General features: G+C 42.5%; 2 protein-coding genes across 5 annotated transcripts in view; one reads left to right on the forward strand and one right to left on the reverse strand.

Moving 5' to 3' along the window:
• The window catches only part of RNF207 (ring finger protein 207), a 50323-nt gene extending 38222 nt beyond the window's left edge, over positions 1-12101 (reverse strand). The window contains exon 1 of the mRNA XM_050931775.1: positions 12096-12101. The gene's annotated coding sequence lies outside the window, so the exon portion shown is untranslated. The remainder of the gene's footprint in view (positions 1-12095) is intronic.
• RPL22 (ribosomal protein L22) lies at positions 872-13219 on the forward strand. 4 transcript variants are annotated; one of them, XM_050931795.1, is made up of 5 exons: positions 872-988; positions 1808-1912; positions 6829-6953; positions 12528-12626; positions 13006-13219. In XM_050931795.1, the coding sequence occupies exons 1-5, from the start codon at positions 929-931 to the stop codon at positions 13148-13150; spliced, it is 534 nt and encodes a 177-aa protein (XP_050787752.1). In that variant the 5' UTR covers positions 872-928; the 3' UTR covers positions 13151-13219. The 4 variants fall into 4 exon arrangements, with proteins under 4 accessions (XP_050787752.1, XP_050787754.1, XP_050787753.1 ...); XM_050931797.1 differs by lacking the exon at positions 13006-13219 and adding an exon at positions 12867-12906; XM_050931796.1 differs by lacking the exon at positions 12528-12626 and having other exon boundaries at positions 873-988.
• The last annotated feature ends 1427 nt before the right edge of the window (positions 13220-14646 follow it).

Here is a 14646-nt window from a genome sequence, read left to right on the forward strand (position 1 = left end):
CAGGTCCCTGCTCCCTGCCCACACCCCCTCCCCCACCCCAGCCAGGCCCCGGCTCCCTGCCCACACCCCCTCCCCCCCACCAGGTCCCGGCTCCCTGCCCACACCCCCTCCCCCACCCCAGGGAGGTCCCTGCTCCCTGCCCACACCCCCTCCCCCACCCCAGCCAGGCCCCGGCTCCCTGCCCACACCCCCTCCCCCACCCCAGCCAGGCCCCGGCTCCCTGCCCACACCCCCTCCCCCACACCAGCCAGGCCCCGGCTCCCTGCCCACACCCCCTCCCCCACCCCAGCCAGGCCCCTGCTCCCTGCCCACACCCCCTCCCCCACCCCAGCCAGGTCCCGGCTCCCTGCCCACACCCCCTCCCCCACTCCAGCCAGGCCCCGGCTCCCTGCCCACACCCCCGCCCCCCCACCAGGTCCCGGCTCCCTGCCCACACCCCCTCCCCCACCCCAGGGAGGTCCCTGCTCCCTGCCCACACCCCCTCCCCCACCCCAGCCAGGCCCCGGCTCCCTGCCCACACCCCCTCCCCCACCCCAGGGAGGTCCCTGCTCCCTGCCCACACCCCCTCCCCCACCCCAGGGAGGTCCCTGCTCCCTGCCCACACCCCCTCCCCCACCCCTACCAGGCCCCGGCTCCCTGCCCACACCCCTCCCCCACCCCAGCCAGGCCCCGGCTCCCTGCCCACACCCCCTCCTGAGAGGTAGCGGACGGATCCGGTTCCCTGCACAGGTAGCGCTAATCGATCGCAGAGATGCAGATGGCTCAGGGGTGTATGATGAAGGAAATCTATTCGCTCAGTACTTGGCTAGCATGACCTGCGCTCTGCGTGCTTCTGGCGGGGTGGGCGGTTGTCACGTGCGTGTTTGCGCGAGACGCACGCACGGGTGTCGTCGGCACATGCGCGAGATGCGCACGGGGGATTTGGCGCATGCGCATAGCGCCGCCCTCCCTTTCTGCTTCTCTCGTTGCAGCCGCCATGGCGCCTGTGGTGAGTGTCCAACCACGCCGGGCCCGACCCGGCCCCCCCGCGGGCTCCAAGCCCCGGCCCGACCCGCTCGGCTCCGGCGCCTGGCCGCTCTGCTCCCGTGGCTCGGGGGCGGCCTGGCGCGCTCTGCGGGGCGGGTGCCGGGGGAGGCCGCAAACCCGGCTCCCTGCATCGCTTCCTGAGGGCCCGGGCGCCCCGGCCGCGGGGCTTTCACCCGCCGCGCCGGGGGCCTGTTTCCTGCTGCGGCCTGGCCGGCCCTGGTGCCCCCCCCGTTTCCTGGAGCCTCCTGTGGCGCCAGCCCCGCCCCTGGGGTCTGGTGCCTGCGGCCCAGCAGCTCCTTGGCGGCCCCCACCCCGCGCCTCGGTTCTTCTGGGACTTTTCCTCGTCCCCCGATTCACGGCCTCATGGAGGCGCCGGTCTGGCTCCAGAGGCTGGGGTGGGTTGAGTGCCTGGCAGAGGCGGGTGACCAGACAACAAATGTGAAAAATCGGGGTGGGCGGTAATAGGAGCCTATATAAGAGAGAGACCCAAAAATCAGGACTGTCCCTATAAAATCGGGACATCTGGTCACCTTGGCTAGGTGCTGCGTGGTCCTGTCATAACCTGGCTCAGGGGCCCTGAGAAATTTGATTAGGGACACAGTGCAGTCCTGTCTAGGGGTGTCATCCGTGTTGTAGCTAGGGCTTGGCACTGTTGTGAACGAGCTCTGCTCTTTTTTTTTTCTTACTGATATTAAGACATGCACTTAAACCTAATGCCAAGGCTTAAGGTTAAGTTTAGAATATGTAACCTGTGTAATTTTGTTTCTTTTTAACTTTACAGAAGAAGCCTGCAACGAAAGGTGGCAAAAAAAAGAAGCAGGTCCTAAAGTTTACTTTGGACTGCACCCATCCTGTTGAAGATGGAATCATGGATGCAGCCAACTTCGTAAGTTTTAAATGATCTAGACCATCGGTATTTCTTTAACTATAATGGAGTGTGCCACTAGGAAGTCCAGCAAAGGAATCATTTGGCAGGTATACGAAATGATTATGAAAATATGTTTACTATAGCAAAAATCCACTGACTTGTTCTTTCCCATGCATCACTCTCTAGGATCCTGTCATGTCCCCAAAGGTGTATATTAGTGTTGCTGGCCTGCTTGGTCTTAGCCACTGCTAACTATGAACTTCTATTTCCCAAGCCTGTGTCCCATCCTGTTGGGAACTTTCCTTTTCTGTTTCAGGTTGTCTCCTCCCCATTAAGCTGCAGTTAGTGGCAACGGTGTCACCACTTTTAATGCCTTACCTATGCTAGATTTGGCAAAAAGTTTCTTGCAATGCAATGGTGGGAAACCTTGTGTGGTGAAGGCTCTTATAGCAACTAGTGATTTTGTCATTATGTTCTACAGATCTGCCTTGAGCAGGGTTGCATTGTATGGTGTTCAAAGGCAGCTGGCTACAGAAGCTTATCTACAATAGGGTTCCTACTATGACTATTACCAGTAGAGAAGCAATGTTGGGCTTATCTAAAAATCTTACTGTAGATGAGATGATGATAAAAGGGTGGGCTCTGGTTAGCGCTTGTCATTGAGAATTGGTAAATTTGAATTCACTCACCTTGGGCTGGCAGCTAAGTGGAACTTTGCCAAGTTAATGCACGATTCTTATGAAAGGAACGATATTGCTTCTGGTGCCTTTCAGATCCTGGCTGCTCTTTTGGGATAGTGAAGTGAACCCTTTCAGTGCTGGATCTAAATCACACTAACTGTGTTTTCCCTGGGTAGCATAGTCCAAGCCTCACTGTATGACAGAACCTTTTGTTAGACTGGTATTTTATGGCAAAACTTTCAGAAGTTCCATAGGCACTTAGATTCCCATATTGCATTGACTTGCAGTGGTGTTTAGGCTCCCAAGCATATAAGTCATTTAAATGCTTCTGAAAATTTTAGATAGTCTCTTATGCTTTGTCTTTACTGAAAAATTGTCACGTTTTTGCCTAGGGTAGAACAGGGCCAGCTAAATCGAGCTACAAGGTGTTGCCCTACATGTACACTAGGGCGAAAAGGTTGAGCTTCATTTATGACTTAGATTGACCTACATTTGACCATTTTATCTAGTCAGGATGTAGTCTAATAGTGTCTATATTAGCAGTCCTGTCACATTTGACATTGGAAGCCATATACACACATTCCCTTCAACTTGACTGAAGGGAAGCTGTTAGTATTTTGCTGATGTGGTCATGGCCAAACAATAACTGATGTGTGAAGTGTGAGACTCCAGTTAAATGTGGCAGGATTTCTTGTGATTCTACATGCAGTGTCCATATTTGTTCCAGTTTGCACCAGCTGTAATAACTTAAGTCAGTAACAATAAATGAGGACATGAATGATGTGAGGTTTGACCCGAAGTGAGAGGACCATTGTGGAGACATAGAGTCCAGCCCCCTGCCTTCACTAGCAGGTCCAAGTACTGATTTTTGCCCCAGATCCCTAAGTGGCCCCCTCAAGGATTGAACTCACAACCCTGGGTTTAGCAGGGAGGGAAGGATAGCTCAGTGGTTTGAGCATTGACTTGCTAAACCCAATCCTGAGGGGGGCCATTTAGGGAACTGGGGTTAAAAAAAAACAAAAACACCTGGGGATTGGTCCTCCTTTGAGCAAGGAGTTGGACTAGATGACTTTGTGAGGTCCCTTCCAGCCCTGATATTCTGTGACTCTATGACATTAATTGCATAAATTGTCCAGTTCTTTTGAAGTGATTTACTGTGTCCACACAACAGGCAAGGTACCAGTGTTTTCTGGGGCATGTGACTCACTTATCCCATAATGCTGGGAACAAGGGCTTTAGGCTTGCTTCCATATGTGAGGCAAATATTGTGTAATGAAATTAGGACAACTGAATCTTTGTGCAGCTGGGAGGACAGTACTTTGGAGGCTTCACTTGGTCAGGACTAAAGACTTTCTCCCAGATACTACAACCAACGATTGCAGCCTTCTGTAAAAAGCATAGACTATGCAGAAGTTGCAAGTTTGGGCTGTTCGTTGCAATGGTTTTGCCTGCTGTAAATTTGTAGAATAGTTTTAGCACTGTTGAGTTGCTATACTTAACCAGGGAAAGCATGTTCAAACAGTGCTAGCATCCTTCTGAGATTAAAAAAAACCCAAGTTTTAAAGTAGGTTTATTTAACATAAATTCTTTGTAGTGTTGATCGGGATCTCTCTTGGACAGATGTTCTGCACTGCAAATTTAAGTCAGCGTAAGACTGTGTGTCTAAATTAAAGCTTATTTTGGCAGAACTTGTATTGCTCGGGGGTGTAAAAACCTCCCCCGCCTATGACATAAATTACACTGACATAGCGCTGTCCACACTGCGCTTACGTCTTTGGGAGAGCTCCTCCCATTGACATAGCTTCTGCCACATGTTGAGGTGGTTTTATTTTGCAGACAGGAGAGCTTTCCTGTCAGCATAGTGTCTTCACCAGGGATGTTGCAGTGCTGTTTGTGTAGACATGTCCTATGTTATGCTGACGTACAGCCACTGCAATAATTGCATTGGTTTTACACGTTCACACTATGCTCCTTTTGTCAGCGGTGCACATCCTCACTAAGAGCACTTGTACCAATTTAACTGCCAGCCTGGGGCATTGTGGGACAATTTCTGAAAGGCAGCAACAGTTGATGTATGCAGCGCAGTGTCTACACCAGTGGTTCTCAACCAGCGGCCCAGCCAGCACACAGTTGCGGCCCATGTGATATCCTCAGGGCTATACAGGTAGTATTGGATGCAGCCCACAATGGTAAATAGGTTGAGAACCGACAGTGTGTTGACCTAACTACATCAGACCCTCGCTAGAATGCGGGATTTGGGATCCATGCGCGGTACTGCGTTAATGTGGGGACTGCGTTAAAATGAATTGCAATTAAAGTAATTAAATTTGGGATCCATGTAAGCAACTGCATTATATGCGAATTTGTGCTATATAGACGCACGTTCTAGTGAGGGTCCGGTGTACATTGACTTAAGCGCTATAATTCTTGCGGAAGTGGAGTTATTAAGTTGGTGTTGTGGGCAAGTTACTTTTCTGGGAGCTACGTTTTAATGTATGTGCTTATAGCAGGGGTTCTCACACTGGGGGGTCGGGACTCCTCAGTGGGGCACGGGGTTATTACATGGGGGGTCATGAGCTGTCAACCTCCACCCCAAACTCTGCTTAGCCTCCAGCAGTTATAATGGTGTTAAATACACAGTGTTTTTAATTTATAAGGGGGGGGTTGCACTCAGAGGGTTGCTATGTGAAAGGGGTCACCAGTACAAAAGTTGAGAATCACTGGCTTACAGAGTTAGGTCGATGTAAACTGCGTTACGTTGACCTAACTCTGTATTGTAGACCAGGATCAACTCTTTACTGCAGAAGTTTCTGGCTACTGAATTACATTGTGGCTTTTTAGGGCAGTTCGTAGTGTTGTTCTGAAATATTCTTGAACTGAATGGTCTGCTTCCTTTGAATTACCTTCATATAAATAATTGTGAAATGTCCTGTATTCTGTGGGCTTGCTACAAGTGCAGTCATTAATCCTAAACCAACAAGCGGCTTTAGAAATTAGGCCATATAGTTCTGACTTTGATGAACTATATTTTCTGTTGGTTTGCTAAATTAATGCCTGCTGATCGGGATCATTGTGAAAAAATAACAGAATTGTTTGTAATCCTGAAATTTCTTGGAAATACTGAGGACCTTTTCAATGGCCCTGCATTTTTTTTTTAAATGTAGTTCTTAATGTGTAGATACTTCTTATTCATGGCATATCTTCCAATGATTTCTCTGAAACTTTATTTAAGACTTCAAATTTAAACACTTTTTTATACTATACCCATTTTATAGATCAAAAATAAAATGATATGAGATGGTGGAGGTGATTGGATGGAACAATGCATTTTGATTGCAATACAGTGCCTATTTAATTTAATTTAAGTTCTTATCAGAAATGTAGGTGACTGTTGATTCACATTAGGATTATAATTGAATACTGAAGGTAATCAGACTTCAGATTTTTTTTATAACTTTGACATTCTGGTAAAATGCTAGAGTTTCAAATTTATAATGTAGACACCTTCTGTTTTCTTCCTGATCACTATTTTGCTATTGGTTGTGGAGCCTCCAGCTGGATACCCTTTGCATAGAGGATGGCCACTGCTGTATTTTCTTTGATGCCTGCATAGTGGCATATGGGATTTCAAAGGCAAAAGGAAATGGACTAGCTGAAATGTGTATGGGACACTTCAGTAGGATTCTTATATAATTACAATCTCTTAGAAGCCTTTTTGTGTGCTCTTTATCACTAAATGTGAGAAGTGAAGTTAGGAAAGTAAGTTTTATAAAGGTGGTCATTAAGTCTCCTCTTTATTGTGGTTTAAACCTTTGTAGGAACTTGAATCCTTATAACCTTATTTTTGTCAGATATCCAGAGAGATGAATGCCTAAGACTGGTGAACACATCCAGGCATCAAAGGCCTGATGGATGTTGCTCACTGTAACTGTGATTCTGCAAAGATTTGTGCATGTGCTTAATTTTAGGTACCCGAGTAATCCCATTTAAGCCAGTAGGACTTATAATAATAATCTTTGTAGGGTCAGGGCCTAAGTCTTTGGGAGGAATATAGTAATCATTTCCTTTCAATGTTTTATGTGTGAGGAAGACACTTTAAAACTTGTCTGGCTTTTGGTTAAAGTAAATTGGGGGAAAATGCTCTTCAATCTTTCTTTTTGGATGCTAGGAAGTTAATAGAGGCATTTTGCTCTTCAAGGCAGAGAGACTTTATGACTATAACTCTGACTAACAAATCTTACCCTTATTTTGTAGGAGCAGTTCTTGCAGGAACGAATCAAAGTGAATGGAAAAGCTGGTAATCTGGGTGGAGGTGTGGTGACCATTGAGAGAAGCAAGAGCAAAATCACCGTAACTTCAGAGGTGCCGTTTTCCAAGAGGTAAGGGAAAGGAGCCATTGTACATTTACTGGAATAACGTAAAGGTAATGTCTAGCTAAAGGGGTTAAGGAGTGGGATACAAAGCCTTTTCTCTCTGGAAGGCTATTCCAATCAATGTCAGATTGGTAATGGCAACAGCCATCAGATGGTAAATTTCAGTGGTGTTCACAGTCCAGTTTCTAATGTACTGATATTGATACAACAAACATCAGTCACCATTGATGCTGTTTGGCCCCCTTTTGGCAGTCTCAGCTAAGGATCTGTGGAGTTTGAACTTCGTGCCCTCTAGGTCAGCCTGGAGTTGTGTTAGCAAAGAGGATAGTGAGAAGGTGTTTGTGGCTACTGTCTAAGCTGTACCTATTCTGTGCATAAGTAAATATGCTTCAGTAGATTAGAGGATCTACTACAAGCAGCAAATATCTCCAGTGACTGGATGGAGAGGGCTCCAGCAAATATCTCCAATGGATACTAGATGGAGAAGGCTCTGAGTTACTACAGAAAATTCTTTCCCAGGTGTCTGACTGCTGGGTCTTGCCCATATGCTCAGAGTCTAACTACCATATATGGGGTCGGGAAGGAATTTTCCCTCAGGTCAGATTGGCAGAGACTCTGGTGGTTTTTCGCCTTTCTCTGCAGCATGGGGCACAGATCACTTGCAGCTTTAAATTTGCAGTGTAATTGGTGGATTTTCTGTAACTTGAAATCTTTAAATTATGATTTGAGGACGTCAGTAACTCAGCCAGAGTTTAGGGGTCTATTACAGGAGTGGATGGGTGATGTTCTGTGACCTGCAGTGTGGAGGAGGTCAGATGAGAGATGATCATGATTGTCCCTTCTGACGCCTCTGAGGACTTCACAGTTCACGATTGTCATTCTGTATCTTTTGCTAAATTTACTGTAGGAAGACCATGATTTGGTCTTTTAGAGTGATGGTGTAAAAGACACCGATGATGACAATTTGAACAGTTATACCATTAGGAGAATTCTCTCTCACTTTGTTTAGAACTCTTGAGAGTGTCAACAAGAGGCAGGTCACTTTCCTAATTGACAAGCATCACATTCATAACAGTTTTGTTCTCTGCTAATGCTTTCTTTTTTATGCCTACCTCCAACCCTCTGGGTCCTCAGAATCTCTGCCCTTAAATACCAATGCATTAGAAGATCTTACATCTCATTACTGCAAGATGAAAACAAATCAAGGCAGGTCTGTCTTGGAGATGATTTGAGAAATGGCTTTCAGCTCTACTGGTGAACTGCACATGTGGTTATGCATAGTGACTGTATTTCTGTTCCTAAACAAAAAGCTTCGTTAGAGTTTTAGGGTGGAAGATATTTCAGTGGAGTCCAGCTAATGCCCAATAATTTTTTAAAAATTTTTATACAACAGTTCTACAGCTTCCTAAAATATGTCAAAATAAGGCTAGAAATGAAAACAATCCAGATGATTCCCACTACTATATAATCTTCCATTTCCTGGTCATCCTACCAGACTTCAACTTCCCACCTCACCTTTATGGCGTCCCCTAAAAATTGTTTTTAAATAAAAGCAGATAAAGGTCAAAACTAATTACTGGGAGACATACATTTTAATTGTTCAGTGGAACGATTTCTTTTTTATTTAGGAAGTTTTAACAGGTTTACAAATCTTTGCCATGTAATGCCAAACAAAACAATAATTCTCTTATGCAGCAATGCAATCATCAGTTCTCTCTATTTAACATGGTGTTACCATTTTGTAAGGTGAGCATTGTTACGCTACCCGCAACATGGTTTTGGTAATTTTATTAAATTGATTGAAATCTCTGATTGCATATATAACACATCAGGCATGTCTAAAAATACTCTTACTGGAACCATTTCTAATAATCTAATATGCTCCTCTTCTGTCTCCTCAAATCCTGCATCAGTTATTATCCTTCTAGAATGTAACAGCAGCATTCCTGGAAGCAAGGGACTAATGTCAGGGCCCAGCTGAACTTGGTTCCATTTAGCTGCTTGGTTGTACAATCTTATTTTGACTTATAAATTGTATAAAATAAGTGAGATTAAAAGTAGGACGTACCTTTCAAATGACTTGTTTGGCCATAATCAGGTTTGAAAAGGATACAGTAGAAATTCACAAACAGCGTGAATCTCTGAACAGCTTTAATCGTCACATCTAGATTAAGCATGTGAGTATTTTGACAGTGTTAAATTTCTGATGGATTATGCAAAAACAGACATGGTAGCTTTCAGAAATGCTCGTAACCAATATGTCGGAGCACATTTCTACAGGGCCTTTCAACCCAGTGGAGCAGAAAGTGCTTAATTGTCCATATAGATGAACTGAAATACAGCCACATTTGGAGTGGGATGTGGTAACTAGGTGGAGCACAGCACACTGCATGCCAGAGCAGCAAGCACTTTAATACAATGAGTAACATCTTTGTTCTATTGAAGTCAATAGGAATTTTACCATTATCATCAGCGGAGCTAAAATTTCACTTAATATACATTTCTTAAGTGCCAGTAGGTAGAAATATGTATAAGTTACTGCTTTATTGTTTAGAGTATTTAGTTCACTCTGTCCCAATGAATTCTCTTGATTAGGTGGCCCATTGCCATGTCAAGGCTAGTCGGCTACCTCTTCATTTTGATAAGTAAACTATTTATAAAAGAGGTTGTTAATGGCCAATTTAAGTTCTTCACATTTAAAACAATTTGCAAGTGTTTGAAGTAAAATCCTTTGGTACACGGTAACTGCTAGGACATAAGAGTTACAAGAAATATTTGGTAGATACATTTCTTTTGGTAGACATGCTATAATTTAATTGCTGGATAATGGCTGTTACTGACATAATAGGCTGGCTTTGGAAATCTCAGCAATCCTCCATTTAACATAAAATGCAAATACTTTGCCTAGTTGACAGCCATTTCACACCTTAAGAGTGACCTGTAAAAGATGGGGAAAGGCATTTGTGCCCTTTCTGCTTTTCAGTGATACCTTGAGCGGGTCTGAAAGGTTTTTTTTTTTCCTCTGCTTTCCTTTTACATTAGAGGTTCAAGTCTTGTCTGCCTCAGAAGCCTTTCTGAAAACTGGAGAACTAATGAAGTGTTGATATCACAAGTCCAGACAGTGAAAGTTGAACAGTTGAAGGGAACTGATTTTTAGTTACTATTTTAAGTCTCTTTTTAATGCCTGGTTAACATGAGTGAATAACATTTTGGTGAAAGGAAGCATTTGTTCCAGGTTCACCTTGCTCACTCTTTCAGTTAGTTGAGTAGATGCATATTATGTACATACTGAGTTACCTGATAGGCCCTGCAGAATGAACCGGCAAGGCTAGAATTCAGATAATTGATATTTCTATGGCTAAAATAAAAGCAGAAGAAAAAACAAGCAAAAAGGGTGCATAGGTCCAATTTAATAAAATTCCTTGCAAAAGTGACCTTTACATGCACTTTGATCACTTATTGTGTATCAATAGTATCTGTCTTTCTGTTACCAGCTGTTGAAAATTTTGATTTAGTAGATTTATGCTGCATTTATTTAAGTTATTATATACCTTCTGTAGTGGATGGTTTGTGTATTAACCTTTTTTAATCCTACTGATGCTTTGGTTCTTGATTTTCTCTAGTTGACATACTAGTCCAGGAGTAGGCATCCTGTGGCATGCGTGCCGAAGGTGGCACACGAGCTGATTTTCAGTGGAACTCTCACTGCCCAGGTCCTGGCCACCGGTCCGGGGAGCATCTTGTTTTAAGATTTAAAATTAAATTCTTACTTTCTTTACATACAATAGTTTAGTTATATATTATAGACTTGACCTTCTAAAACGTTAAAATGTTTTATTGGCACGTGAAACCTTAAATTAGAGTGAATAAATGAAGACTTGGCACACCACTTCTGAAAGGTTGCTGACCTCGGCACTAGTGAGTTCATATCAGGGTGCAGCAGGTAATTGTGAATTTTTAAATGAATTTTATTAGTTTGCAAAGATAGTTTTTAAAAAAAACCTGAAGTTGAATTTATTTAGTAACAGCTATGTGCAAATTTTAATTCCTTCCTAAATATGGTTTTTTTCTTATTATCATTACTTGTGTAGGTGCTGATATTTTAAACTTTGTATGCAGTCTTCAGAAATTAGTGATTAACAATGACCAATTTGCATTTATCATGATTAAATTTAGTATTTGTTACTAATATTTAAATGAAGACATATGCACATTCTGAAATAGAAACTGACACCTAATTTGTTTGGGGCTAATTTTCTAAATAGCTTATTAGGTTGCTGAGATAATTTTTTGAATATTGAAGTGGAAAATAAATTAATTCCCTCCTTTTAAGGATTGTCTAGTAATGACGCTATTCATCATTCAAAGACATCTAAATTTTGAAATAAAACATCTTTGGGAAAAAATGTATAAACTACCAGTAAATCAGAAATACATTTACATGTCTTATCTATCTGTCAGCAAAGTACTTGAAATCATGGACTTTTAGCAGTTAAACATCGTCCAGTGTATTTTTCATACAATAGTTGTCTCTTTGAGGCCTTACACTGAGCAGTCCCTGCCTACACCATTGACCTCATCTACTTTCTTGTTTCTTTTGTCCCCATCTGCCAACAAAGCTAGCCTTGATACCCTCCTGTTGTCTTTTGTCATCTTTATGCCTTTTTCCATGCTGTCCTGTTATGCCTGGAACCCCTTTCATCCTATTTGCCCAACCTCCACCCTTGTCTCAATCAGATCCTAAAGACTCATTTCTCTAGACCCACTTACAAGATATAAATGTTTTTACTCTTCCAAAATTAGCAAGGACTAGGCTGAGGGGAAGCTTGAGACTTAGTTCCATGTTTTTATATATAAAATGTATGTACACACATCACCTGATTATTTTGCATGTATGTTGCCTACCCTTTTGTGCTGTCCTTTTACAATTGTAAGGTCTTCGAGGCAGGGAGAGTCTCCTGCATGTCAGCACAGCACCTAGCATATTCTGAGCACTACTGCAATAATGACTTAGTAAAGAATTGAAGAATATCAGTTGGTCCTTTTCTCTCAGAGGTTTTATACCTTCTCTTGTTAAACTTTATTTGATACCACAGAAATTAAATGTAGTCCTTTTCCCCCTTGTTGTTTCTTGTCAGTGTGAACCACTTTGGCTTTGTGAGAGGAAGAGAACTGCTAGCCTTTCTGCATTGTGTGGCATACCTCTGTTACACGAGATTTATTCTGTCATTCATAGTGTCTCGTTCCCAGAATCCTCTGGTTTTAATGTATGTTATTCTGCTGTCTTTACTTCAGTGATTCCAATGGGAGTTTTGCGTAAGTAAGGCCTATAGAAGTTGTCTCATGGTATCTAAGCTTGGCTGGAATGGATGGTTAAATGTGCTTTCTTTTTGTATTCAGAGAGCATTCTTTGTCTTGTGGATGCCCTCTTCCAAAAGATGTTTTGTGTTTGGGGCTGTGACATGGTGTAACTTGGGCATCCTCTCCTAGTGAATTGCTTTATTTTCTCAGGCACTGTTGTGAGTAATACAAGCTGTAGTCACTTCTGCAGTAATATCATGCTTTTGGCTTGCCTTTCAGGAATGTAATTTCTCACAAAGGTGACAATTCTTGTAAGAAAAAAATGTTTTTAAAACTGCTTGTCAAAACTTTAATGGAGGAGACAATTTGTCTTTTAAGGTGAGTTAGTGGTAGGGTCCCACAGGGGAGTGTCTTCAGAAAAGACCATATTAAATGTGCTATTAGGCAAATGTTGCAGACTTGAAAATGCAAAAACACTTTCAACCTACACATTTTCTTTGTTTCTGAAAAAGTAAAATGGCATGTTACAATCTACATCATTACAACCAATCTTCTTATAATTTTCTTATAAAGTGTGAGAGGAAAATGTTAAGACAAACTCCTGTTTTTTGTTATCAGAGGTGAAAATGAAAGACACTATTAAATAATGCAAGGTAGGGAAATTCAATTAAATAGCATACAAAATTTCAAGAGCATGTAATGTAGAATGAACTTTATACAGTCTTCAGTTCAATTATTGGCTGCCTTCTTTCCACAGATATCTGAAGTACCTTACTAAGAAATATCTGAAGAAAAACAACTTGCGTGACTGGCTGCGTGTAGTTGCCAATAGCAAGGAAAGCTATGAATTGCGATACTTCCAGATTAACCAGGATGAAGAGGAGGAGGAAGAGGAGGATTAAATGCATGTGGATCTGGAAATATTTTGTACATTAAAATTCCTTCAATAAACGTGGGGAAAAAAATGTTAACTTTTCTGTGTTTTCCAAACTCTAGACATCGGGAGCTCTTCCAGTTGTTCAGATTACATAATGCTCACTCTAAAGCCTACTTCTTCATATCTATCTACTTCATAGATAAGGTTTACAGTTTGCATTATAAGGATAATGTTCAACTCCCACTATCCCAACTTTCAGAAATTTTCTCATTACTCTTAATTCAGAGAATTTGTTCAGAAAATCTGAGGTTCCTCATAAAGGGGATATTAAGTTTTCTCCTTTAATTGGAGAATAGAGATTTCCTCTTCATTATAGTAACGCTCCAAGTACAGCAAAACTTAATGGTCTCTTTTCAGAGGCTTTATAGCTTTATTAAAATATTCTATGCTGAAATTTGGTAAGTGGCCTGGAAAATATCATCACTGGAATTAGGATTTATCCTGGGATCTGATACTTTTAAGGTAAGTAAAGCCTAGGCCTAATAATCTCTGGTGTTCATCTAACTCACTGGCCTTGCTTTGTTTTAATAAAGTCCTTAGTTATGGCATAATTTTTTTAGTTATAGGGGTTGAGATTTTCAAAGCTGATGAGATTTTGCCACAGCTCTTCATCTGAGTGGAGTTGTTTGGCTAAATACCCTATGTGGCTTTGAAAATCTTAGCCAGTAACTGCCTTTTTATGTTGTCAGACTTAAAAAAAAAAATAAAAAAATTAAATATTACGATACATGACTTTAAAATTCCTTAAATATCTATTGACAAAGGAGCTGTAAAGTCCTTTCCCCCCTTCCTGGGTTGTAGTAGCAAAAGAGTGGTGGTGGAATCGTGGGTGATAGAGAAGGTAAATCTCACCCTACTTTATTTGAATAATGTCCTTAATGCAGCCTCCTGAGAATATTTTACAACAATATATTAAATACCTATTGCAACCTGTCTTAACTTCTCACAGTATTCTGCCCTCAGCTGGAGTGGGGAGTTTCTCAGGCTGAGAGCACAGAGGGTGAAGGATTGACGGTATGAATGCATGGGGGTTCTTAAACATCTGTCGGAAGCGGGTGTTCGAGCCAGTTTTGGCTCTGCTAGAATATTTCAGAGAATCTGTTGCCTGTACAGTTCCCTCACTTCAAATAGAGACTTAACTCTTGTGGTGTGGCATGGCTCATCTTCCTATTTTTTTTCTATTGCTGTAATTTACATGAAAACTGTTACCTTGGAGTGATATTGAGAGTTAGTCACTAAAGCTTTGTGAAGCTGAAGCATTAAACCATACAAAATGTTTTCCTTGTTTTTTCTCTTCCCTGCCCTTCCTTCCGTCTAAGTTGCCATTCTTATGGTGGTACTGGGCTGGCCATGTGTTCCTTTGGAGATGGACAGTGTTGGTGCTGATGAGCAACATGAGCTCTCCTGGCCTAGGCCTGGAACCTGACTGTACTGCATAGCAGCATGCTTTCTAAGCAGCTG

Source organism: Gopherus flavomarginatus, chromosome 21 (assembly GCF_025201925.1).
Source record: "Gopherus flavomarginatus isolate rGopFla2 chromosome 21, rGopFla2.mat.asm, whole genome shotgun sequence".
In the NCBI taxonomy this organism is placed as follows: Eukaryota; Metazoa; Chordata; order Testudines; family Testudinidae; genus Gopherus; species Gopherus flavomarginatus.